Source organism: Chlamydotis macqueenii, chromosome 1, assembly GCF_036417535.1.
Source record: "Chlamydotis macqueenii isolate bChlMac1 chromosome 1, bChlMac1.mat, whole genome shotgun sequence".
Taxonomy (NCBI): Eukaryota; Metazoa; Chordata; class Aves; order Otidiformes; family Otididae; genus Chlamydotis; species Chlamydotis macqueenii.
In genome coordinates, this window is record NC_141556.1 from 190,325,926 (window position 1) to 190,353,421 (window position 27,496).

Here is a 27,496-nt window from a genome sequence, read left to right on the forward strand (position 1 = left end):
ATATTTTGTAGACATTTAAATTACACTAGTGGTCTTAATTAATGAAAAGCAAAGGCTGGAAAATATTCAGGAACTGCAGAAAGTTCACAGATGGAAATCACAGCCATGTTGCAAAAGAATTACAACTCCGCTTTTACTAGATGAAAGGAAACACTGTTTCAAAGAATGTATACTCACTAAAATAACAAAGTCAGGGTTACGGATTTAAGAATTCCCTTCAGTGGCCTTGACTGGCAGAACACAACATTACCACCAGCTCCAGGGACCATGAAGGATGGCTGTATTAGTACTCCAGACCATCCTTTGTAAGAGTAGATCTCCTTTACAGAGCAAAAGAGTGACACAGAAAAACATGATGAATGTGAACTTGACTCAGTGCTTTTGTAGTTGATCAAGACAGTTACACTTCTTATAAGGTTTTTTGTTATGGTGAAAGACACTGCACAACACATGTAATATTCTTTATATCTGGTACCTGAAAAACTAGGAAAATGTATTATTCAGGTTATTAAATGAAATATCTTTAAAATATTATAAGAAATCTTTATAACTCATATCTTAAGATAAGCACCTCAAATAGATAGGTCAACATGAAAAATAGATTTTAATCTGTTCAAATTCAACTCAAATGGTTTGGCCCTTTTAGGCAAATTTGTGAAATAAAACAAATCTCAATACTAGGATAATATTTAAAAGAATAAGAATGATATGTAGCAATTTATTGAATTATTTTATTTAAGTAAGAAAACCTATACTTCTTCACCACTGCCGTTACTAAAAAGGAATCTAAAGGAGGACTATAAAATAGCCAGAGGAAATCACAGAATGGCAGAAACCCTTAAGAGCATAGCCACAAAGAGGGGATTTACTACAATGTACATATGATTTACTTTTTAAAATTACAGACTTCCATACTGTGATTCCATAAGCTGCAATGATATTGATAAAACTGATGCTGGTGCCACATTACTCTGAGGAGTCTAGCTTTATACCAACGTATGGAATTTTTGTCAATTTTCCATTAGTGTTAACGGGATGCACAAATTCTCATTAATCAAATGAGAAAGAGATCACTTAATCTAGAAAATAAAAGCCACTGCCACTGTTCAGTTTAATATCTCACTGAAGATTTTGAAAACATCCAGCTTTTCATTTAGCACATGTGGTAATTTTTCCCTTGGACAATGGTCCCTTCCTTCAATATGCTTATGATGGCTTCTCTTCATCTCAAGAACCTTCTTCAGTTCTTTCTAAAGCCATCAAAAGTGACATCCTGGACAAGATGGATCATGAGTTTGATCCCAAATGACAGTTTTTAGAATATCATGCTTTCCCTGAAAATGCAACAAGGAATATAATTCAAATGTATTAATGTTATTTTTTCCGTAGGTATGAGGTTTTACTTTTCTCCTGAAATTTATCAACTTTTCCTTAGTTTTAGTCTATAACTTACTCCTTTTGATGCTCTGTTTTGTGTGCTTATTTATTCTTTTTTGTTTCTCTCCTCTTTTTTTTTTAAACATAGGAATTACCTTTTGTTTCCTTCTTTCTACTACATCCTTCTAGTACTTTGTTATGTTCTTTCCTGTTACTAGGGGGAATATTATCATCATGGCATGACACAACTGAAATGTGTATATGGAGAAAAGGATAAGCTGCACAGCAGTAAAACCATTTACTCTTTATTGATCCTCCTTACTTATATTTCTGCTCTTTGGCAACCTTGGGGCCAATACTGAGAGATCAGTGAGTCAACCAGTGCAGCTACAAATAGGAAGTATAACAAAACCTCACAGAACTCATGCAGCTCCTTGAATTTCTAAGACCATGATGACCATTATTTTAACTAGGTGTTATTTCCTGAGCAGTATAACCCACCAGCTAATTTTTGTATGTAGTTGAGCAAACTGTTGGTGAACTAATATTTTGTTTAGATAGTAATTGTCTTCTGAAAATTTGATAACAAGGATAAAAAAAACCACCCTCCATTTCCACACTTAACTTACTTAAGTTAACTCAAGGCTGACCTTAGTTGGCAGCCATCAGATCTTGCTCCTATCTTGAAGTCCTACTGACAAATGGTAATAATTCTAAAACAGTGTCTCTCAAAACACAGAACCATACCACAGTCATGGATGTCTTGAAATAACTTGTATTTCTTGTGTTTCAGTTTTCGTTATTTACTTGACAGTAGCGTTGTTATGGGCTCTCTCTAGACCTGCTTTGACATCACTTTGCCATCTTAATTTGACATATCACAACTGTCTCTGTTGTCTGACAAGTTCTTTCAGCATGAGGGTTTCCTATGGCAAGAAAATCTCCACAGACAACATCACTATTAGTATACAAAGATTGGATCATAAAATTCCACATACCAACAGACAAAAATAAAACAGAATATAAGACAATAACTGTAGCAGGTTTGGGTTTTTTTGGGGGGGAGGTAAATTTTAACATAAAGTTAGACTGAACACAGTAAAGATATATTCTCTTAGTCCTTGCAAAAATAATCCCAGGTCTGTAGGGAGTCTGTTAACACCTAAATAAATCAAGCTTTATGGTTTATTAATCTTTATGTTATCATTAACATTTTTTTTCTATTAAAAACAAAGGTCTCTATAAATAGGTATACTTTTAAGATTCAAGTGTAGCAGTTTCTCAAGTTAATTGATTCAAGAGTTTTTGTGCATTATTCTTTCTTTATGCCTTGAAGGCATGGAACCAAGCACATCCATATCCAATAGGATGAACTGTAGAAGTGCCTTTAAATCATCAGGACAAGTAAGGGAGTTTTGTTAAACCTGGTCACTGATTAAAAGGTTTTAGTCTGGGTCATAAAAGCAGGTGCTAAGTAGACACAGAGTTAAGGAATATAGAAGAAGAAACTGTGACCAGCCCTAATGAGATGAGTTTTGTAAAAAACCTGGACATAGAGCTCAGGCTACATGGAAAAGGATTATTAGACTACGCCTCATAAGAAATACATCTTTCAGGCCAAAATCTGATACAGAGATGTTATTTGCACCCGATAGTTTATCAGAGTTAGGTAGTCCTCTGGAAAATATTGCTGGGATAATAAAGTAGATTGATTTCATTTTTAAGCCTGTAAAGGACAAAGGGTGGGGCAAATACCAGCCTAACTGTTTCAAGTCCAAAATCAGGCAAAGTCCCCTGCTGAGTCCTGAATGATGAATTAAGTGGAATAAGAACCAGAGAACCTCTGCCTGTGGGGAGCTTCAGTCACAGCATGAACATCCTGTAGATACTGAATACCTTTTTGGCATACCACCTCGTTTTTCTTTGGACCTGGACAGTAGAGGAGAAAATAATAAAGGGGGAAAAGGTGGTTGTTCTAAAAGAAATTGTACAACTTAGTCCAGTGTTACCATGCAGCACTGCTGTATACCTGATATGACGAGTCCACCTACAGGCTACGTTACAGTAGTGCCCGCACGTGTTAAGAACTTTCTGAAGAATCTTTTAAAAATTATTTCCTTGAAATAACATTAAATAGATCTCTTGCTACTCTTTTTGTAGTAGGAGGCAAGCTTATTAAAAGAAAAAAAAAGGAAAAAAAGGAAATTATTTTCCATGAAACCTGAAAGTTAGAACAAGAAGGAAGACAGAGGGACATCTCACCTGGGTGGTATTAGGACAAAGAAGGAATATTAAGTTATCACGGAGGGGATTCTTCTAGAGTTTTAAGGCAAAAAGACCAGTCCTTTCTAGGCCTTATGGCTTGCAACTGGAATACAGTCTACCAGACTGAAAAAACCAAATTGTGAGAAAGTGCCCAATACTGCTGAAGGTAAGTGGGACCTGAGGACCACAAACAACTCATTTTCTTGCTCTTTAAATGCTCCAATATTTTGTGCATTTCTTTATGTGCTTTAAAAGAACAGCAATTGGTATTGTTTGTTTTCTAATAATATACTTTATTATAATAGCATATTCAACAGTAATTGACTAACTTAAACATCTAGTGGCCTCCATCTTTTCAAGGGTAACTTCAAAGTTTCTTTTCAGCAAACCTGACTACTTTACACTGTTACCAGCTTTTGTTTTCTTGAGGGCATATATTTATTTTTTTTTATTGCTACACTCTCTTAACCCCTTCTGTTGAATACATGTAGTTGATTTTAAACTTTACAATCAGTTTCTAATTTTCAGTCATTTTTTCTCCATTGGCAAAGCAACAGAACCACCCCAATTTCTGCCTAATGGGAACCCCATACATTTTGGATTGTAAAGGTGTCTTGATTCTCAATTAATGTAACAACAATAATATAATCAAGGACATACAATCTGAGTGCCAACAACAATTTCTACCCGTAAGTTACACTGGGACCACACAAGCGAAAGACAAAGGAGACGGCATGAGCAGTTAACCTCTGTTATATGGTCTAATACATCTTAGCAAGTGTCCAATTCATTAGACAGGGATAGAGTGGCTCATATGTGCAATTAATTATTGGCAAGTTTACTTTCAAAAAGGTGCCAGATGCTATGCATTTCCTTGTTGCTATCTGGATCTCTGATCTCTATGTTTCCTGCCATGTTAAACATCTGTTCAGAACATACTTCTGCACACAGGAACTTCAGTGATTCACGAGTTAAATCTTTAAAACAGAATGTATATCTTCTTCACTTTCTGCTGTTCGTAATGATATCCCTTTAAAGGCATAAAAAAAAAGAATATTACATAAGAGAAAAACATTCTCTAACTGGTGTGGGGGTCATCATAGTTTGAATATTTCACTGTGGATAAATAACAGACTTCTGCTGTAGCACCTCCTCTTCTCTGAATGACAGTATTGGGATCTGTCTTGTCCTGAGTAGCATATTCTGAGAAACAGTGTGGAAGTTGCAAAGATTTGAACCTTGACTCTGCTGGAGTATGTGTAAATAAAAAGGGAGATTTGAATATCCATTTAACCTTTCATCATTTCTTTGTTCTTACCATCCAGACTTCTGGAGAACTGGTGGTGGTTTCTGTCTCCATGTGTATCTGACTCATTGATGCGTTTTTAGTAAGAAACACTTTCAGTCCCAAAGTGTTTGGAGAAACAAGAATATACTGTGGAGCCTTTCAGTAAGACACAAAGAACTAATCACAGATAGAGAATTTCTTACATTAAGTTTCTTACAAGCCTAAAAATAGCAAATTGAAATTAATGAACTTTTTTTTTTTCCTGTTTATGAAGGGATTATAACATGTGCAGGCAGGATTTCAATCATCAGCAGCACTTGAAATTACGTCCATTGGAGGATTTCAAGTGTTTTTGTGCCCTGTTTCAAAATTACATATTGTTTTCTTCATGGTAAAAACCAAATCTTGCAAATTACTTGCAGAAAATCATAAAGTAAAAAAGGAAAATATATAAAAAGCATCCAGTGCAAATCAACACTCAAAGATTGTAAAAATACAAAAAGTTATTCAATGTATTGTTAGTGATGATGAACGTTTTAAAACTTCTCGAAGAAAAGCATTATCTGTAACTCATTATTGTTCCGACCTCATTATCTAAACACAGCTTGTTTTCAGACAGTGCTGCAATTTCACTGGGATCTTTCTGCGAGTGTTTACAGTGAAAGATAAAACGAAATCTATGAACAGGAATCCTACTACCAGAGAGTAAGGAAATCTGTCTTCCAGAGGATTGGTACACTGAGACAACTAAGGCACATGGAAAGAAAGCAGTGGGAGATGGCCATGGCAGAGAAGAGATAGATTATGAAGTCCTTAGCCTTGAAAACCAATTCAGAGTTCCTACCTCAGTACAAAGAATCCATAAGATTCCTGACCCTGACTGACTAGAGTGATCATGTCCAGTGAGACACACCCTGCAAATGACAGTAGCCTATCCCCCTGCAGAAACGTTTTTAACATTCACCTTGATGTCTAACAGGGATTCTCTGATGTCTAATAGCATTGAGTTCCTACTGCTCTCTCCCTCAGTCCTGCTTTATCAATTGCTTTCCGGTTCCTTACACTGGAATATCCATAGTTTTGTCCCAACACAGTATATTACACAGCTGAAAATGAACCATCTGAGATGTTTTTTAGTTACTTTTCAGTTTTCTATTTATTCACTACACAATGATGGCATGCCCCAAGTGATAGTGCAGATTAAATACTGAAGCTGATTAAGGAATACAGATGTAACTACTGCCCCAGCCAAGACATTATAGGGTATCTTTTCTTCTAACAGATGCCTATATTCATCAATATTGTATAAAAATAGCTTCTTTTAAGTATCCTCTGTTAAACTGGCTGAAACTGGCCAACACATTGAAAAGTTATCAAGGGAATAAAAGGCTGATCCTCCTCACCCAGTGTGATCACATAAGTTTCATATCCTCAGGAAATCACATTAAAGTATATGTATGGCCATACAGTCATACACTTGTAAAGGGTCTCTGAAATCTGGGACCAAACTACAGCTGGTACCAGCCTTCTATGAGGCTTGTCTGACTAGACAAACTTCATTATGTTAAATGTCTCATACTGAAATGAAATTCAAGGTAACGACTAAAGAACTTCTTAAATAAAAAATAAAAAATAGTTTTTATATATACACACACAAACACACATAAAAAATCAGAAGGATTATTTCATACAGTGACTGGAACACTGACCATCTTTGATGCCTCAAGGGAAGATGACATATTCTCAACCACATCTGCAGTTGAGATGCAGTCATCTGCAGAACAAGGAAAAAGCACTTTTTTTACTGATTCCTGCAGGTGGCTACCTGACACCGAAGTACATCTGTCCGTGACCATGTGAATAAATGCAGTGATAGCAATGTTAGAGCAAATTAAGGTTAATGCAGACTATCATTCCTTGCAGGATATGGCACAGAGGAAATGAGGATTCATAGGCTCCAAAGCCACTAAGAAGCTCCAAAACTATTCAGCAAATACATGACATTTTCCTCCTGAGAAGCTGGATTTAAGATTAATGTTTAAAACAGTCATAAAGACTACAAGTATCATTGATCTCAATAATAGAATCATAGAATGGTTAGAGTTGGAAGGGACCTTCAAAGGTCATCTAGTCCAACCCCCCTGCAAGGAGCAGGGACATCCCCAACTAGATCAGGTTGCTCAGAGCCTCATCCAGCCTGGCCTTGAATGTTTCCAGGGATAGGGCTTCCACCACCCGCTGGGCAACCTGTTCCAGTATTCTACAAGTCGCATTGTAAGAATTTTTTTCCTAATATCCAATCTAAATCTACCTCCCTCTATTTTAAAACCATTAGGCCTCATCCTATCACAACAGGCCCTACTGAACAGCCTCTCCCCATCTTTCTTGTAGGCCCCCTTGAGGTACTGGAAGACCGCTATCAGGAGGCTCCCCTGAGCTTCCTCTTCTCCAGGCTGAACAGCCCCAACTCTCTCAGCCTGTCCTCATAGGAAAGGTGCTCCAGCCCTCTTATCATCTTCGTGGCCCTCCTCTGGACCCTCTCCAACTGGTCCATGTCCTTCTTGTGCTGGGGGCTCCAGAGCTGGACACAGTACTCCAGGTGGGGTTTCACCAGGGCAGAGTAGAGGGGGAGAATCACCTCCCTCGACCTGCTGGCCATGCTCCTCTTGATGCAGCCCAGGATGCAGTTGGCCTTCTGGGCTGCAAGAGCACATTGCCGGCTCATGTTGAGCTTCTCGTCCACCATCACTCCCAAGTCCTTCTCCTCAGGGCTGCTCTTGATCCATTCTCCGCCCAGCCTGTATTTGTGCCTGGGATTGCCATGACCCAGATGCAGGACCTTGCACTTGGCCTGATTGAACTTCATGAGGTTGGCACGGGCCCACCTCTTCAGCCTGTCATGGTCCCTCTGGATGGCATCCCTCCCTTCCAGCATGTCGATGGCACCACACAGCTTGGTGTCACTGGCGAACTTGCTGAGGGTGCACTCTATCCCACTGTCCATGTCGCCGACAAAGATGTTGAACAGGGCTGGGCCCAACACGGACCCCTGAGGGACACCACTCGTGACCGATCTCCTCTTGGACATCAAGCTGTTGACCACCACTCTCTGAGTGCGGCCATCCAGCCAACTCCTTATCCACCGAGTGGTCCGTCCATCAAACCCATGTCTCTCTAGTTTAGAGAGAAGGATGTTGTGTGGGACCATGTCAAAAGCTTTACACAAGACCAGGTAGATGATATCCATTGCTTGTCCCTTGTTCACTGATGCTGTTACCCCATCACAGAAGGCCACCAAGTTGGTCAGGCACGATCTGCCCTTGGTGAAGCCATGTTGGCTGTCACCAACCACCTCCTTGCTCTCCATGTGCCTTAGCATGGTTTCCAGGAGAATCTGCTCCATGACCTTGCCAGGCACAGAGGTGAGGCTGACCGGCCTGTAGTTGCCCAGGTCCTCCTTGTTCCCCTTTTTAAAAATGGGGGTTATGTTCCCTCTCTTCCAGTCATGGGGGACCTCACCAGACTGCCACGATTTCTCAAATATGATGGCCAGTGGCTTGGCAACTTCATCCGCCAGTTCCCTCAGGACCCACAGATGGATCTCATCAGATCCCATGGACTTGTGCACCTTCAGGTTCCTCAGATGTTCCCGAACCTGCTCTTCAAATACAGCGGGCGGTCCCTGCTTCTGCCTTCCACAGCTTGGGTGGTGAGACAAGAGCCCTTATCGGTGAAGATCGAGGCAAAAAAGTCATTGAGTACCTCTGCCTTCTCTATGTCCTGGGTAACCAGAACACCGGTTTCCTTCTGGAGGGGGCCTACATTCTCCTTGGACTTTCTTTTGTCCCCTACGTACCTATAGAAACTTTTCATATCCTTGGCCAGATTCAATTCTGTCAGGGCTTTAGCTTTCCTAACCTGATTCCTGGCCACTCGCACAGCCTCTCTGTAGTCCTCCCATGCTACCTGTGTGAGTGGCCAGGGATCGGGTGAGGAAGGCTAAAGCCCTGACGGAATTGAATCTGGCCAGGGATATAAAAAGCAACACGAAAAGCTTCTATAGGTATGTAGGGGACAAAAGAAAGTCCAAGGAGAATGTAGGCCCCCTCCAGAAGGAAAGCAATCAATACCTCATCGTAAGCCCTACTAAAGTTTTCCAATGTTATTTGCCCTCATTAGGCATTTTGCTGGTAGGAAGGCTAAGACATCCTGTAGCATCTTACTTCTTTTTATCATCTCTTCTCTTTGGTACACCGAACAACTCAAGCTCCTTACACTATACTTCATGGAGTTTATCTCCCATCCATCAATCATTCTTACGCCCTGCTCTTTTGTTGCCTCTGCAGTGTATGCATATCATTCTTGAAGTGCTGACTATAGAACCAGATGGTAGGAGTTTTACTGAAGTTGTGCACAGAAATGAAATCACCTCCTCCTCTATTCTTCCTAGGCATCCAAGTATTGGACAAGTCTTTGTTGCCTCAGCACTGAGCTAAGAGAGCCCAGAGTATGCTATTATAAGAATCTCTACATTCTTTGAGTGGCTTCATCTCTCATCTCCTACCCTATATCTCCTACCCTCTAGGTATAGTCTCTATTTTTTGCTCCTAGAGATTTTACTCAGCATTTGGCCATATTGAAATTTGTCTTTTTCTCAAGTTTCAGCTATTCCACAAAATGATTCAACATATCTCTCCAGTGGAATGCCTTTGCTTCTCATTTTGTATATCTCTAAGCAGTTAGGTTTGCCAGGAACAATTCTGTACTGTAATCAAGACTGTTAATAAAAAATACCAAAGTAGGACCAAAAAGCAGCTCAAAGAAATTTCAGCACTATTAATAACTTCAGGTTTTACTTATGTGCTGTTAATTCCAGTTAAAGCAAATTTTAAAATCATAATACTACTTTTTGATTCCCTTTCTCTCTTACTTGCTAATATTTATTCATTTATTTATTTTGTTCAGAATGTTGGCTACATGCTGTGCTACAGACTGGTAAGCAATTACCAAAAGTCTTATTAGTTGAAGGAAAACATGCCTGGACACACAAACAAAAATATTTTGGATGTGGCAGAGTTAGATAAAAGAACGAGGGAATAATATGAACAGGAAAATAAATAAAGTTCTGCAATCTCTCTGCTTTACAGCATCTGTGCTCCTGAGCACAAAAATAATACAAAGGTTCTGAAAAGTTACCAAGGCCATGTTAAGCACCAAAACCTACTTTTTTAACATAAATTCTAAGAGACTTCCAGACTTCTACAGTATCTCAGAAAAATGGTTACCCTGTTCTTCCTAATACAAAACTAGGTATTGTTTAAGGAAATCAGAAACAAATTGTATCAGCATTGGTAGACGCCAAAGTGATGCCACACTTGTGGTCTTTGGGAGCTTTTAAAGTAATGTAATTTAGAACCCAAGTTCTATCTGTGTTTTCCAAAGGAATGTTTTCGGGCAATTTTTCAATTGTTTCAAGAAGTATTGTGTCAAACACCATAGAAAACTACTCCATGTGGATTAGAAAGACAGAGGGGATGAGGCCCTCCATAGACAGATAGGAGCAGCATAACATGCACAAGCCCTGGTAATCATGGAGGACTTCTGCCATCCTGATATCTGTTGGAGGGACAAAATAGCAGGGCACAAGCAACCCAGGAGGTTCCCGGAATGCATTGATGATAACTTCCTCCTGCAAGTGATAAAGGAGCCAACAAGGAGAGGTGCTATGCTGGACCTTGTTGTCACCAACAAGGAAGTACTGGTGGGGAATGTGGAGCTCAAAAGCAGCCTTGGCTGCAGTGACCATGAAATGGTGGAGTTCAAGATCCTTAGGGCAGCAAGGAGAGCATACAACAAGCTCACTACCATGGACTTTAGGAGAGCAGACTTTGGCCTGTTCAGGGATCTGATGGACTAAGTAACATGGGATAAAGCCCTGGAGGGAAGAGCGGCTCAGGAAAGTTGGTTAATATTCAAGGATCACCTACTCCAAGCTCAGGAGTGATGCACCCCAACGAAGAAGAAGTAACGCAAAAACACCAGGAGGCCTGCATGGCTGCTAGACCAACTAAGAAACAAAAAGGAAGCCTACAGAGAGTGGAAGCAAGGACAGGCAGCCTGAGAGGAACACAGAGAAATTGTCTGAGTAGCCAGCAATCGAATCAGGAATGCTAAAGCCATGATAGAATTAAATCTGGCAAGGGATGTCAAGGGCAAGAAGAAAAGCTTCTATAGGTATATCGGTGATAAATGGGAGACTAGGGAAAATACGAGCCCTCTCCGGAAGGAAACGGGAGACTTGGTTACCTGGGGCATAGTGAAGACTGTGGTACTCGAATGACATTTTTGCCTCGGTCTTCATCAGCAAGTCCTCTAGCCACACTGCCCAAGTTGCAGAAGGCAAAGGTAAGGACTGGGAGAATGAAAAACTGCCCATGGTAGCAGAAGAGCAGGTTTGGGACCATCTAAGAAACCTGAAGGTGCACAAGTCCATGGGACCTGAAGAGACGCATCCACAGGTCCTGAGGGAACTGGCAGATGATGTTGCTAAGCCACGATACATCATATTTGAGAAAGTCTGGTGAAGTTCCCACTGACTGGAAAAGGGGAAACATAACACCCATTTTTAAAAAGGGAAACAAGGAAGATCTGGGGGACTACAGGGCATTTTCGCCTCTGCGCCAGATCCTCCTGGAAACTATGCTAAGGCACATAGAAAATAAGGAGATGATTGGTAACAGCCAACACGGCTTCACTAAGGGCAAATCATGCCTGACCAATTTGGTGGCCTTCTACGATGGAGTTACACTGTTGGAAGATAAGGGAAGAGCAAAGCATTTGGCAATGTACTGCACAAGTCTTGTCTCTAAACTGAACAGGCAAGGATTTGATGGATGGACCACTCACTGGATAAGGAATTGGCTGGACGGCTGCACTCAGAGAGTTGTGGTCAGTGGCCCAATGTCCAAGAGGAGACCAGTGTTAGCAACATGGACAGTGTGATAGAGTGCACCCTCAGCAAGTCCACCCACAATACCAAGCTGTAAGGTGTTGATACCAGACTGGAAGGGAGGGATGCCATCCAGAGGGACCTTGACAGGCTGGAGAGGTGGACCCATGCAAACCTCATGAAGTTCAACCAGGCCAAGTGCAAGGTCCTGCACCTGGGTCGTGGCAATCCCAGGCACAAATACAGGCTGGGCGGAGAATGGATCGAGAGCAGCCCTGAGGAGAAGGACTTGGGAGTGCTGGTGGATGAGAAGCTCAACATGAATCAGAAATGTGCACTTGCGGCACAGAAAGCCAACTGCATCCTGGGCTGCATCAAAAGAAGTGTGACCAGCAGGTCGAAAGAGGTGATTCTCCCCCTCTACTCTGCTCTGGTGAGACCCCACCTGGAGTACTGCGTCCAGCTCTGGAGCCCGCAACATAAGAAGGACATGGACCAGTTGGTGAAGGTCCAGAGGAGGGCCACGAAGATGATCAGAGGGCCGGAGCACCTTTCCTGTGAGGACAGGCTGAGAGAGTTGAGATTATTCAGCCTGGAGAAAAGAAGGCTCCGGGGAGACCTTATAGTGATCTTCCAGTACCTAATGGGGGCCTACAAGAAAGCTGGTGTTGTGGTTTTGTTTAGTGAGCAGGGGCCTAAGGTGGTAGCTCCTCTTTGTTCAGTGGACTCAGCCAGGCCTAGGGCGGACCCGCTGCTGGCCAAGGCTGAGCCTATTGGTAGCAGAATGTTCCATGATAACGCCTTGGCAATAACGTATTTAAGAAGGGGAAAACAGAAAAAAAAAGAGAGAAGAGAAGATGTGAAGAAGGTGAGCGGGGGCAGAGGTGCAGAGGGGGAGGCGTGAGCCTTGTGGGCCTTGCAGGCCTCACCCTCTGGCCTCTCACCAGGCAGCTGACTGGGCCCGACTTGGCCTGGCCCAGCTGCAAGAAGTGGAGAGGAGATGAGAGGGATGATGTGAAGAGATTCTGAGAGGCATCGTGAATAACTTTTCTTGTGAGAGGAGCAGCTGCAGACGCCAAGGTCAGTTCAGAAGGAGGGGGAGGAGTAATGCGGCTCCTGGCCAAGATTCCCCTGCAGCCTGTGGTGACGACCATGGTGGAGCAGGTTGTCCCCCTGCAGCCCATGGAGGTCCACAGAGGAGCAGAGATACACTTAGACCCCATGAAGGACCCCACACCGGGGGAGGTGGATGCCTGAAGGAGGCTGTGGCCCGTGGAGGGCCCGCTGGGGCAGCCGTTTTGGAGAGACTGCACCCCGTGGAAGAGATGACCCACGCTGGAGCAGTTTCACGAAGGACTGTGGCATATGGGTGGGACCCCACGCTGGAGCAGGGGAGGAATGTGAGGAGTTCTTCCCCCGACCATGAAGCAGCAGCGTAAAACAACACGTGATGAACTGACAGCAACCCCCATCCCCTCTTCCCCCGCCGTGCTGCTCAGCGGGGGAAGGTAGTAGAGATAATGTTAACCTCAGGAAGAGGGAGGGATAGTGGAAGGTTATCTTGTTCTCTGTCTCATTATCCTGCTGTTTTTAGTAATAAATGAATAGTTTTCCCCAAGTCGAGTCTGTTTTGCCCGTAGCAGTAACTTTAAGGATTTTCTCCCTGTTCTTATCTCAAACCTTGAGCCTTTTTTCTTATATAATCTCCCCCTATTCTCTCGGAGAGTGGGGGGAGTGAGAGAGAGACTGCATATTCAGGTCCCCATCGGGGCTGAACTACGACAGCTGGAGAGGGACTTTTGACAAGGGCGTGTAGTGATAGGATGAGGAGTAATGGCTTTACACTGAAAGAAGGTAGATTTAGATTAGATACAAAGAATGAATTCTTCACTATGAGGGTGGTGAGGCACTGGAACAGGTTGTTCAGAGAAGTTGTGGATGCCCCATTTCTGGAAGTGTTCAAGGCCAGGTTGGATGGGGCTTTGAGCGACCTGGTCTAGTGGAAGGTGTCCCTGCCCAGGGCAGTAGGCTGGAACTAGATTATCTTCAAAGTCCCTTCCAACTCAAACCATTCTATGATTCCCTGATTACCACTGAATATTTTCATAGGGCCATGTGGTGAGTTAATGAAGAGAAACAGATTCTGCTCCTATCAGCATAAAAATGTTTTCTGTTTTATGTGATTTGAATTGTGCAGGTATTAGAAACATATCAAATGCACACCAAAGAATTTGTCAGACCTCTGGCTGATCTTCTACTCTGGTAACGATATAGGAAAATGAAAAGCATGGGTAATGTTTGTTTGGTATTTCACTGAAGAGAAAGGAAAGCATTGTATGTGACTATGTTTCAATCTTGGACCTATTGTTACAGCTCAGGACACTCCAAGAATAGCTGTAGTGAAAATATTTTTACCCAGCTGTGCTTGACAAAAAGAGGATATAACTTTTCTTTCAGATACAGATCAGATTACACTTGCCTGTAACATTTTCACCTAAAAGCTAGAATGTTGTAATGCACTTTACAAGGAGGGAATTTGCAGACCATATGGAAACTAGAGTTAGTGAAAACATATCTGTGCAAGTGTTAAATGGAACTTCACAATGAGCATTGCTAAGCTCAAATGTGTGACCTACACATATTGCATGTTTGTTTCCAGTTAGATTCTATATGGACAATTTTAACCTTTGCAACTTCTGTTCTCTGAGGCATTGAAAGAACCTCAGCTGATGAACCACAGTAGTGTTGGGCTGGTTTTGGTACACTCTCTTTGAAGTTATTTGCATTCAATTGCAAACCAGTTCTTTTTAACCTATCATTGAGTACAATTTCCACTTACAAAATATTCTAGGAAGCTGATGAAACATTTGAAAATCAGTTGAGTGCTAGATACCTTTGAAGAAAGAACGGTTTTGGAAAAAGGAGCAAAACCGCGTCATATTTCAGTAAGTAAACAGATTAAGAGTTTTACCAATAAACTGCAGTGTCAGATTACTACTTGATAGAGTTCCTCTCCTACCAGTCACATTTGGGAATTTAAATGAACAAACAAGAAAAATAAACAATTTTGAGTATGAGTGGTCCAAGTTTTGATCTGGACTGACAAGATCATTGCAGCCTGTTAATTTCAACTCCACTCAACGAATAAATTAGCCAGTCTTCCATGTGACAGAATGATGATACAAGCTAAAAGAAAATGAGGTGGCATGGTATGACTGCAAGATTTTTCACCAAAAGTTTGAGACAGCTCAGCTACTACAAAAAGGTGAAATCATAACTAAATTGTAGACACATTTCCAAATATACACTCATAACACATATCTCAAAGTATCAGATATTCCAGAAAGTTTGCATAATTAACCTGTTTTAGAAGTATTAAAAATATTTTTTTCTGTTCCCTTTTTTTTTGTACTTTCTCTTCAGTAGGCAAAACCTCAGCTATAAAACTGTGGATATTCTTACCAAGTCTGAAATGATTTAGTAATTCTTCCACACTGGCATGCAGAAGAACACTAGAGAGAGCTTCAGAAAAAAAAGCACACGCCATCAAGGATGGCTGAAGGTATTCAGATTTTAGAAAATCTAATAGGGGAAAGGCTTTATACCATATGGAGGTTTTGAAAGACAGCAAGAGGAGGGAAGGTATTTTTATGCTTCAAGACTGAATTATCAGAAGAAAAGGACGTGCTTTCTAGAATGCAACAGACACTTTTATGGTGATCAATTTGAAAAACAGACAGCACCTTCAGACTTGATTAAATAAAGTTTATTTGCTCCTTTTTGACTGTTATAACTAAAACCTTTACACATAAAGCAACAAACTAAACTATTTCATATAAAATTGTCAAGCTAATTACTGATTGCTATTAAAAAAAATAATTAAATTATCAAAGCCCCACAAGAATTCGCCGTACTCACGTATCTTGAATAATGCCACTAAAAACCTCTGTTTTGCAGAGTCATTACATGGAAAGCACTTTCAAGCACTTCAAGGACCACCACTGGTTTTCAGTAAACAGTGACAGGATATTTTTTAAAGTAAATCAGGTATCAGACTAGGAGAGAATTTTGAATTGTCTTTTAAAGGCAACTTAGCTAGGCAAGAATTCAGTTTAGTTGAGATCAAGGGTCTCATCCAGGCAATGAAGAAAGAAATGATGAGAAGTACACAATGACTACAAAAGCAGCTGAGTTCTCTCCTAAGGAAAAAAAAACTCAACTGTTTTAGACAGAGCAAACAGAAATTAAAGTCCTGAAGTGTAAAAATCTAAGGTATGCTTGCATTTTTTCTTTACCGATTACTATCTCAATATCTTAGGAAGAAAGGACTGGTTTTTAGAAATCAGGAATGAGAGAGTGATTGAAAAAAAAGGTTAAACATAACACTTAGGAAAAGTGATGGGAAGGACAGTACTTATTTTAGAACTTGATGTTTGGTTCATAAACAATGATTCCTGAGCTTGAATTAGTTGGCTGAGTCATAGATCGGACAAAATTTGAACAGCAGTCCAAGTGGATATTGGAGAATGCTAACAGCCAACAAACTCATCTCTTTCTGGACAGGCAATGAGATAAACTCATCTTGCCATATAGTTGTGAGGTTCCTGTGGTCTCAAGCTTTTCAGTCTTTGTCACATGCTGGAAACTGTTGTAGCCTTGCTCACACCATGAATCTGACCAAAAGACGAAGTCATAATAACATCAGTGAAGAACTTTTTTAATCTATAAAAGAGCTCAGATGAAACCAAGACAATTTTATTTGTATTGTATAAAAGCTATAGTGCAATTAATGAATTGCCAAATGGAAAAGGATAACACTGCTACAAATTTTGCAGTCAACTTCACTGAAATAAGAGACTTAGGAAAGGAATCCATAAAATATCAAAGTCATCTCAATGTTCTCAATAAGCATCTCAGACCATTAACTTCAGGTGTCGTTAAGTGAGAACTGCAACTTATCCATAGCTGTAAAACAAACAGTATAAAATACCTGAAGCTTCTGAGAATTACTAAGCTACTATACCATTCCTTGGTATTATTAAACAATAATTAGAAAAAAAAAAAGGAAAAGGCTATTTAGAAGATTTCAGTTACAAGGTGTGCCCCTACCAAATACCGATACACGTATCAATAATTCTGGAGCATAGTCTTCAATTTACTTTTTTAATAGGAATTGATTACATTTTTTAAATTGTATTCTTCACAATTTCCTCAAGTCAGGCTGAAACACTTATATAATTATTCTGAGGATGAAAAAGCAAACTACAGAGAGGTTTTTTGCATTCCAAGATGACAGGACTTATCTTTACACAGCATCTCAGAGATCAAAAGGGGTACAAAAGCTATCATTTTTAATTTTTTAAAATGAAAATAAATGCAAGGAAGTGCAATAACAACACATTAACAACTGATTCATTTATTTATTAAAAATAGTTATAATGTCTAGTGAAAATGAATAGCTAAAATAATATAATCTCATAACAGACACAGTACCTTCAATCAACAGCTCTTGTCCATGACTGCCCAACAATGTTCGGGATAGGAAAGGGGCAAAATCAACAAAAATTTCTCGCAGGAGAGGGGCCACCTTTTCTAAGGCTCTTTCAAGCTTTGCAGTGATACTGTGAAAAAACAGAGACCATGATTGGAAGAGCACTTAGCAACAGAAATTAAATGATGTCAAATCATACCTGCTTTTAAAAGTTGTAAGCTTCTTTAGAAAAGAGGATTATCATAATCTGATTAAACTTTACAGTGTTTCTCATAGAATCATAGAATAGTTTGGGTTGGAAGGGACCTTTAAAGGTCATCTAGTCCAAACTCCTGCAAGGAGAAGGGACATCTTCAACTACATCAGGTTGCTCAGAGCCCCATCCAACCCGGCCTTGAATGTTTCCAGGGATGTGGCATCAACCACCTCTGTGGGCAACCTGTGCCAGTGTTCCACCATCCTCACGGTAATTTTTTTTTTCCTTATATCAAGTCTGAATCTGCCTCCCTCTGTTTTAAAACCATTACCCCTTGTCCTATCACAACAAACCGTGCTAAAGAGTTTCTCCTCATCTTTCCTATAAGCACCCTTTAGGTACTGGAAGACCGCTATAAGTTTAAATGGCTTTAAGTAAATGCAAATATCATGTCAGAGCCAGCAGTATGTCAGCCTCATAAATTCTACAGCATTTACAGAGTACTCCTGAACAAATAAAATTTTTATTCTGATTTTCAAACATGATAAGAACGTCAGATATTCACGTGTCAGTCTATTTCACCTATGTCAGCTTATATGCATTTCATTTTATACACATTTGAAAGCTTGAAAAAATAAGTTTTTATTTGCCCAAAGCAATCACAAGTAACTTGCTTTTTGTTCAAGCTTTCAAATAACAATATCTGGCATGGCAATGCTAGAGAAGGAAGTGTATGTGGAAGCATTCTGCCACAGATATCAAGAAAATTAATATTATTGTCTTTAACTTTGAGGGAACACAATCCCAGGTAAATCACTTTGGCTTTGCATTTATACTTCTCTGACTACTGAGACTATACACTCTTGAAGCATGGAGTGTTCCATAATTTTTACTTGTACTATGAGAAGAGGTGTTGTGACTTCTGTTTGCTTCTTAAATACCAGAAAGAATATTCCTTTATCTGAGGATCAAACCTAGCAATAGTATGAAAACATCAGCAGTGTGCTAAGGATTGTACCCCTTAAGAATCCTTTTTCTCTTTTAAAACTTCAGAGGGAATAACACCTGTGCCCTCTGAAACTCTTATGCTAAGACTAAAAACTTGCTGTGTTATCTCAAAGAAGTGAACTATTACTTAAAAATAGAAATGAAATTACATAACTATTCCGGTCTACCAAGAATTTTTGCTGTTCTTTTTCAGACTGCTGGTGGCTGAAGGGGTTTTATTTGTGCTTGAATTATGGCACTAAAATATTATTGGCATTTAAAAGCGCAATTACAGGAAGAAGTTACATTTTTTTTTGTCAGAATCTAAGAGAATTAACATTGACATTTAAATTTTATGTTGTATCTACTATCTGTAAACACTAAATAAATGTGGACTTTTAAATTCAGATCACATTTAAAAAGAAAGTTGACATTATAAACAAATTGGAAGTTTTCCTTCATTAGCTTAAATTACTTTACTGAATTCTTATAGCTTGTTTTCTTTCCATGTGCTGCTTTCTCACTTCAGACTCAGATATTGATTTTCTAATACTCTAAAGGATGGATTTGTATGACCAACCTTGTTTTAGACGATTAGTTGAAGTGAATTTCACTATGCTAAAGCCTCTATTGACTCTGCTTGAAACACAGGTGACTAGCTTAGATTTTTTTAATTTGAAACATGAATCTACTTCAAGCTTTTGCTGCTAGAGATAAAAAGCCTACTAGATTAACCCAGACTTCTCTAAATAATGTTTTAAAATATGCTTTCACTGTAAATTGTTTTAAAAGGCCTGACTTTAGAATTCATTTAACTCTGAAAAGTTTATGTACACTTAAAAAAATTGAAGTTCAAAAGTTTTAAAATTAAGATCAATTTTTATCAAGTAATATGTGAGATGTGGATGTGCTATTAATCAACATCTTGAATGAGCTATTAATAAACACCTTGTTATCAAATGGATAGCTGATGGATCTTATATATTATAGATCTATTAATGGGCAATTGGAAATAGTATTCTGTGAAAATGTCAGATCAAAGATTACCACTGTTTTAAAAAGCATATTGAAGGACAGAAATTAATATTTAAATAGATTTTTTAAAAATCCTTTTTCCTTCATATAAATCCCTGGTACATTTACATGTTGAAAACTGACTGCAGTTCTGGTTCTTCAGTTTCAAAAAGAACAAACAGAATTAAGAAAAGAAGTACACATAGAGACATCCCAAAAAATGCTTCAGGGAAGCAGGTAGCCCTGCCTTTCCTATCCACACACATGCACATAGAGCAGCAAAAGAGAGAGACCAATCTGATTCTACAGCTGTTTCTAACATCTGTTATACCTTAAAATGCACCCTGCAATCATGAGGGAACTTCCTGTGGGGATTAATGTAACCAGTTTTCATGAGTGAACTATGAGGTTTTTTAGGTTTTTTTTTGTAAAGAATTAATACTGTGTTTTTTCCTTTCCATTTTTAGACATTCAAGGCAAACAAACTCTTAATAGCTTTCAAATTCAAGATTATTTATTTTATTTATTAGTGATCCAGATACTTCAGTATCTGAACTTTAAAAAAGATTTTGCCCTCAGAAAAGCACTGTCCAAACATATGAAGAAGATAACAAGCAAAAGAAGTGGTTTAATCACACCACGATTTTATTAACTTGCCGTGTAACATTGTCAAGCAATAAACAATGCCATATATTTGTATGTAATTCTCTCCTTGAATCATTTGTACCTTTTTGGAGTGGAGTCAACAGCAATCATGCTTTCAACCTGGGTCCACGCCCATTGCTGTGATTCCACCTGTGCCACTCACCTGAGAATTCAGACAGGACTAGCAAAAAAAGGCAATTTTGCACTGTGTGTTAATCACTGAAGCATCAACACTTTTCTACAGGTTACCTAGGGCCCTTGATTTAAGTTTATTTCCTTTCTATTTCATTAGGGAATGAAATTTTCTTATTCATGAACTTCTAAGTTCCTGAACAGCCAGCTTGGTTGCTATCTCCACTGCCACTTTCTTAAAACCATGTCAAAGAGGCCAATCAGCTAAAGGATACTTGGCAACTCCTTAGCACACCCTGTGTAAACTTTTTAGGGCAGACAGGTATGCATCTTGAAAAGGTCAAAAATTTGTCTTTGAAGTGTGCAGCGGCACAACCGAATACTTTTACAAAATAATAACCTATTACACAAAGATATTTAACAGGAATTTAGAGAGCATTTTCCTAGGTGCTAGTCAGTGTAAGAGGGGTATCAGCTATTCCAATGGCACGTCTCTTGCAACACCAACTGAGATCTTGTGCACCACTGAGTTAGCTGCACGAATACATGCCTGATTTCATCCCCTACAGTTTAAATACGGCCTTCGTTCACTCAGAAGAGGTTGTGTCTCTCTTTCCACTTGCTAGTGCTCCATTGCCAAGTTGTGCTTGCATTCCAACTCCTACTATCATTACTGAGCAATGTAAAAAGCTGGTCAACTAAAAAATGACTTTAAATGAAGTTTTAGTGTCTGGCATAGTTTGAACCAATTAGACTTTTCAGTGAAGCATTACTTTATATATACATTCTTAGTCCTGAAAAATTATATAAATATACACTGTATTAAAAACTACAATAATGCATATTAAATGAGCTAAAATATATTTTACTATATTTTTTATTTTTACATTATTTTGTATGCATGAAGTTGGAGGAGAAATTATAATTAATATCAAAATATAGAACTTGCGTACCTCATGTTTTCAGCTGAATCCTCTGGCATTGGAGCAACAGTTTGGACAGCTGGGAGATTTTTGCTGGTAGCACCATTCACAAAGCTGGATGACGAAGAGGAAGAAGAAGATCCTGAGTCTACTGCACCTGTCCCCCAAAAAAATACAGGTCTTAATTCAGTCTGAAGAAACATAACTTTTAGAGACTTTTAATAAACTCCTTGTCTTATTAATCTACTTTTAAGTAAGGAAGTAATGTTATTTATTCTAAAAAAATAAAACCATTCCATAGAATGATCATAAAAACTTTGCTAGTATAACAATAAGCTTAAAAAGCTATTGAAAATCAGGCAAAATAAATCCTTACCTCATTTTCCTTATTCCCAAATTACATTCCAAAGATGAAAATACTTTTACATCATCCTGTAAAGCAAGATCTTTCTAAAATAAAGTATATTTAAGATGAGCTTGAGTGGAGAATATAAGTTTAATTTTTTAAAAAATATACACACACACACTTCTTGGCTGCCCAGTTGCTATTATAGGCAGAAAATGAAATGCAAATTAAAAAATGACAAAGATAGAAAATGTATACTCCTTCAGGACGTAATGGAGAAAACTAGTGTCTGAGAAGTATTAGGACTCTAATTATAGGTTTTCTGTTTCCTTCCTCGAGTCAAGGAGAATTTTAAGATTTTAAAAGTAGGGAGGGCAGTGGGGGTATTATTTCAATGAGTTGTGAACAGCTGCCCAGAAAAAAGATGCAGACAGAGAATACATTTATACTTTAAGTGATCTGGGTCAGAGCTCAGGGCTAAACTTAGACTCTAAATGCCAATCTATCATGTTTGCTGAAATGGCATTGTGAGTTGAGCCTCTCTGAAGCAAACCAGCAAAGGCTCAGAGTGGCCATGAACAGTAGTGAGAACACCGTGATAACTGCTGCTCCTGTTCTGCTGTGCAGTCCTGGTGCAACACATCTCTGCAAGAGAGGTAGCAATGAACGGTCTTGTGGTTGGAGTTCTAAGCTTGAGGGACTTCAACACTACCAACAAGATTTATCCAAGTTAGCAACAAGTGGTTAAGGACCCCAATTTAGAGATCAATGGTTTTATTCTGCCAATTTTTTTATAATGATAACTGATAACTCCCTGTTGCTGGTCAGTTTTAGCAGTTGATATATCCCTGTCCTTTACATTATACAGGTATATATTATTTTCCAGTTTCCTGCAAAGCTCTACAAAATATCTATGGTTTCTCAACTGCTTAAGCAGCCAGATGACAGTGACGTAGAGGTCAAATGCTGGTAAAGGTGAAAAATTCTCTGGAAGCAGGGATTTTTTTTTTTAATTTAATTTGCCTTTAGATAATTTTTACTGAGAAAAGAATTAAGGTAAAAATCAGAATTTTGACTGACTCATTTAAGAAAATTTACATTCAAAACAGTATCAAAATGCAGCAGGATTTGCTGTGTTTTCTGACACTAGAGTAGCTGGTGAGGTTCAGGATTTAGACTAGGCACTGATTTAGCCTACTCTTTTAATAGTATGAGTGGGAGGTGGGTTATGGCTTACACCATGGGTTCTCACTTGGACTAAATACAAATTGTAAATGTACCCAAACACACTGAGAAGGAAACATAAAAATATAAGGTAAGCCATCTCTCCGAACCAGGGAATCACAGCAACCTAGCTGGGAACAGGACTGCTGAAAAAAGCTTGCATACAAAGATAAGGCTTCACATCAATGTCCGTGTGTGTGTGTGTATTTATATTACTTATGTTATTTATTTTATTTACATATTTATATTCATATATTCATAGGTAACATCTTTTGATTGCTGCTTACCCTTTTCCTTTCACAGTCAAATTATTTTCATTACAGTTTTTGTCTAAAAAAGTAGTTGCTAAGTTATTTAACTAGCTAGGCTGCCAGAAAAGAAGGCCAAATAGACTTAGAACTATTAGATTAACACAGAAGTGAAAACCAGGATATGAATTTCAGAAATCCAATCCAAAACCTACAAAACCAGATTCTTACAAACAGAGGAGAATGAAGAAAAACCTATTTCCCACCAGATACATTCAAAGCACTAAAAGGACTTCAGTAACATACATCTCATTACATCATGATGGTGACATAGACTACGACAGCGATGGCAGATGGAATGTAAACACCGACTGCAATCCATGAATAACTGAAAAAAAACATCTTTGACACAAGTCCAGCACAGAATATGCCTCAAAGAAAAAAAAACGTATTTCTAGAGTATCTGTGACATACTGTAATAACAACTGTAAATAGAAGGTTTGGGGGGACATCTAGTGTTTCTGAAAAATTGTATACTGTTTCTTTTTTACCATAGTTAAAAAAAAAAAGGTGCAGTTTAATGAAATTGTACACATTACTTTAAAATCATTAATAACATAGATAATTTCACAGACTCTACAGTTATAGAAACCAGAACATATCTGGATACTTCATGTATGTATCTCAAAAACTGACATACATGATCACTGTTTTAACTATCGTAGGCATAGCTTATTTAAAAATGGCAAAATTAGCATTTTAATCTACCATATATTAATATGTTTTCAATGTGATACTACTTTTTTCTTTTTTTTTTACTGTCATTAATGCATACAGCATTTCTAAAATGTTGCTATAAAATTCAAATCTTTAAAAAAGGTTGGAGGGGAAGGACTTAAAAGTATTTCTTAAGAGAATTTACCAATAAAGCTCATTCAGATGAATTTAGTCACAAAAGGCTTTACCAAGTAAGATCACTAAAGAAGTTCAGTACATATATAGTTCTAATTAAATCAGATACTTGCTGAAATTCCATTCAATCAATACTTTTCCTTTAAACAAGCTAATCCATAGACTAGGAGACAAAAACAGTTGCATTAAAAAAAAAAAAAAAGAAGCTGTAAGATCTACCAAAAAAAAAGCAGCCTTCAATCCCCAGCAAACATACCATGGTATCTGCAATACTGTCCTCTACTAAGAACAGTATCGGGGAAATGACTGATTTTTAAATGCATTTACTTACAAAGAAGAGCTACTACATTCCAGTCAAAACAGTTCAGATCTTTAATCAGTGGGAAGACTGAAAAGCTTACACTGCTCAGTATCTTTTGGAAAACAAGTTTTCCAAGGTAGGATATTTTTTGCATGACATAAGAGTACCTAAAAGGAAATCCATTCAAGATTAACAGAAGTGGCTATACAAATGAAACTGTTCACAGAAGTGATAACATTATTCAGAGCATTCATTCCTCCCATCCATCTGCCTCAGGATAATTAGATTTTAAAGATTTTTTTTTTTTTTATCCTTAGAAAAATCAAAGTTCTATTACCAGGTATTAAAGGTAATCTGCAAAAGGAAAGAAAAAAAAATGAGTGTGTCTTCATATTATTCCATGAAGCAGAAGGACACCAAAAGCTTCCCCCTCCATTTTCTGCAACCCCAGGGAGATTTTCATTTTCTCAACCCTTGACTGAAGTTGTGACATCCTTGAAGAGAGCTCTTCTCTCAAGTGCTTTTGCTTAGTTTAGAAAGAAAACAGACCATAGCCAGACATTTCAAAGGAGTTTAAGTAAACATCAGTTGCTCTCAGTAAGGATTCATTTCTGAATGGAAACCAGAGTCTCCATGGTCAACAGGCTCCTTCATGATAGACAATCCCATTATTACTATTATAAATAATTTAAAAAAGAAGGTCTTGTCCGCCTTCTAGAGGTCACAATAAATAACTACTGATAAGACATGACTACGGTGAAATTAGGTAGGTTTTTACTGAAAAAAACCATCAAAAATCACAGCATAATTTTCACTGACAAATAGTATTTGCCCAACATATTAACCCTCCACAATTTACGATATATTTATTAAGTAGATAGTTCTCTTTACTTTCTTTCACACATAAGGAGGGTTTAATTGGTACATATTATATAAGTTTAAATTCTAAACTACACTTATAAAATGGTATTAAGGCTATTTATTCACTTATTTAAGGCGATGCAAGTCCAATGTGCACTATCAAAGATATAAACATACAGGAAGAGAAAACAGTGTCTCTAATAAAGGCCAAGACTTAATCTTTCCAGGTTTGCATTTTAGAAGTACAAAAACAGTAACAAAAAAGACGATTAAAAAACAAAACACCACTAAAAGTAACAAAACAAAAAAAACAAACAAGAAAAAATGAGGGTCACAAAAATATTTAAGGACAATACCTGTTGTATTAATCATACTTTTTGGTGTAGCTCCTGTTGCAGCAAATATATTAGGTGTACTACCCGGTGGCAGTCCACTCCCAGCTGTGGCAGCTCCAACTGTGGTAACGGCCAGACTACCTGGAGGAGGTTTCTTTACTGGTACAACCACGCTCCTATGGAAAAAGAAATGGGAGATTACTAAAATTGTGCAACAGAGTTAGCAAGAGTTTTTGCTTATTATGGGATAATGCTGTGTCATAACGCTGTTGCTGAGGAAAAAAATAATAATGTCAATTTTCTTAACCTTTCTGCAATAGGGTAAAACCACGTTAGCAGACCCTAAAACCACACCCTTATCCTTTGTCTGCAGCTTCATGTGATTCTGAGCAACTTAATTCGTCTTTCAGTGCCCACAAAATAGAAAGACTCCACCACTTCATTGATATATTGTGAACACCGCTATCACTTGTTCTAGATTTGCAAAGAAGACGTTAACTGTTGGAAACGATGCCAGCATAGTAGCAGTCTATATGCATGCAGTCTTAATGAGTATGTTAATTTGTTGACCTTCCTGAAGCTACTTCAGATTACAATGTTTTTGCTATTCACCTGAACATTCAAATACAGTAGCTGATTCTTCAGTACCATGCACATACTGGTCTTGCAAATATAGTTGACTATCAGACATAATTTTGCACTCAGCCTCCTGGAAAACTTTCATACTAATTTAAACCAACAGTAAATGATGTAAATTGAACACCCAAAATGCATCAGAGTAAATATTTCCTTTTACAATATTGAAATCATGTCCATTTAAAAATAAGATTTAAAAAGCAATCTCAAGAATTTGAAGCTTTTGAGAAGAGAAACAGGGGTTTCATACAAAAAAATCTGACATAATATCAGATATATATAGACAACATTGCATTCAAACAAACACAATCTCATTGAATCTTAAACCATTCTTTTTTTTCAAATCTCAAAACTAAAAGACTTGCTGTACATGTTAAAAGGGAATAAAGAGGAAAATATTACAGAGATATTTAATAATATTTTTTCAGCTGGAGAGCTGTCATAGTGCAGACAAGTATATTTACATTTTTCCATGAATATTTCAATTTCTCTATAAAAAACTGCTCCTAAAAAGTCTATTGCAGTAGAAAACCCTAGTGGAAAACAAACTCGAAACAAATAATATTTCTAAATGTTAGAAAATATATTTTCATCATCATACACACTTTTGCTGGTTAAGCAGATACACTTTTCTTTAAAATCAACCATTATGATCAAATAAAGGAGCAAGAAAATGCAACTGTATAGGGTGATAAGGCCACATTTTGCTCTAAAATTTCCTTTGGTAATTACTTTGTTACACTTCTGTGTGAATATGACGGATCAAAAGGTGCAGAACAAATTTTCACAGTAATCTAGTTTGTTTATATATGTCTAAATCCTCAGTCTCCCTTAGTTTTAAAGACTGGTAATGCAGATTGTATTGATGATGTGATTGTGAGAATTATATATGTGTCACTTTTTGTGATCTCCTCTTATATGATAACAGTGTACAAAACGATGCATAAGTATTTTTTTTTCCACTTTTTCGAGGGGTAATGGTGCCAGTTGATGTCTCTGCATTCTGAACAACAGTTTTACCACTACCCTGAAGCATGTATTATTAGAAAGGTAATTCTAGGCATATTTATGGTTTTCTGATTCCTCCCATTTACATTAGGAGAAGATGAGTTTGCACAATGCAACAGCTATTGATTAAGATACGTGACTCAAAAATAATGGCTTTTGTCTAGTTAATAATCTCTCACAATCCTTGCTGATATGAAATGTTCACAAAGTAACTGCTACAGGTAAATGAAGCCAGGTCTACATAGGTAGATTAATCCACTCCATAACACCATGAAATTTCCCAATATTAGCTCCTATCCACACAAAAAGATCTCTAGCTCAATTAATACTTCAATCAAATACTTGAGTCCTGGATGTT

At 38.2% G+C, this 27,496-nt stretch overlaps 1 protein-coding gene across 2 annotated transcripts in view; it reads right to left on the reverse strand.

The window, feature by feature from the left end:
* The window catches only part of NBEA (neurobeachin), a 509,094-nt gene that overhangs the window by 267,740 nt on the left and 213,858 nt on the right, over window positions 1-27,496 (reverse strand). For both annotated transcript variants that reach the window (XM_086771979.1, XM_086771978.1), the window contains exons 31-33: window positions 25,516-25,670; window positions 21,298-21,424; window positions 17,373-17,500 (exon numbers count right to left, since the gene is read on the reverse strand). In XM_086771979.1, coding sequence (XP_086628105.1) covers window positions 17,373-17,500; window positions 21,298-21,424; window positions 25,516-25,670 — 410 coding nt within the window. The remainder of the gene's footprint in view (window positions 1-17,372; window positions 17,501-21,297; window positions 21,425-25,515; window positions 25,671-27,496) is intronic.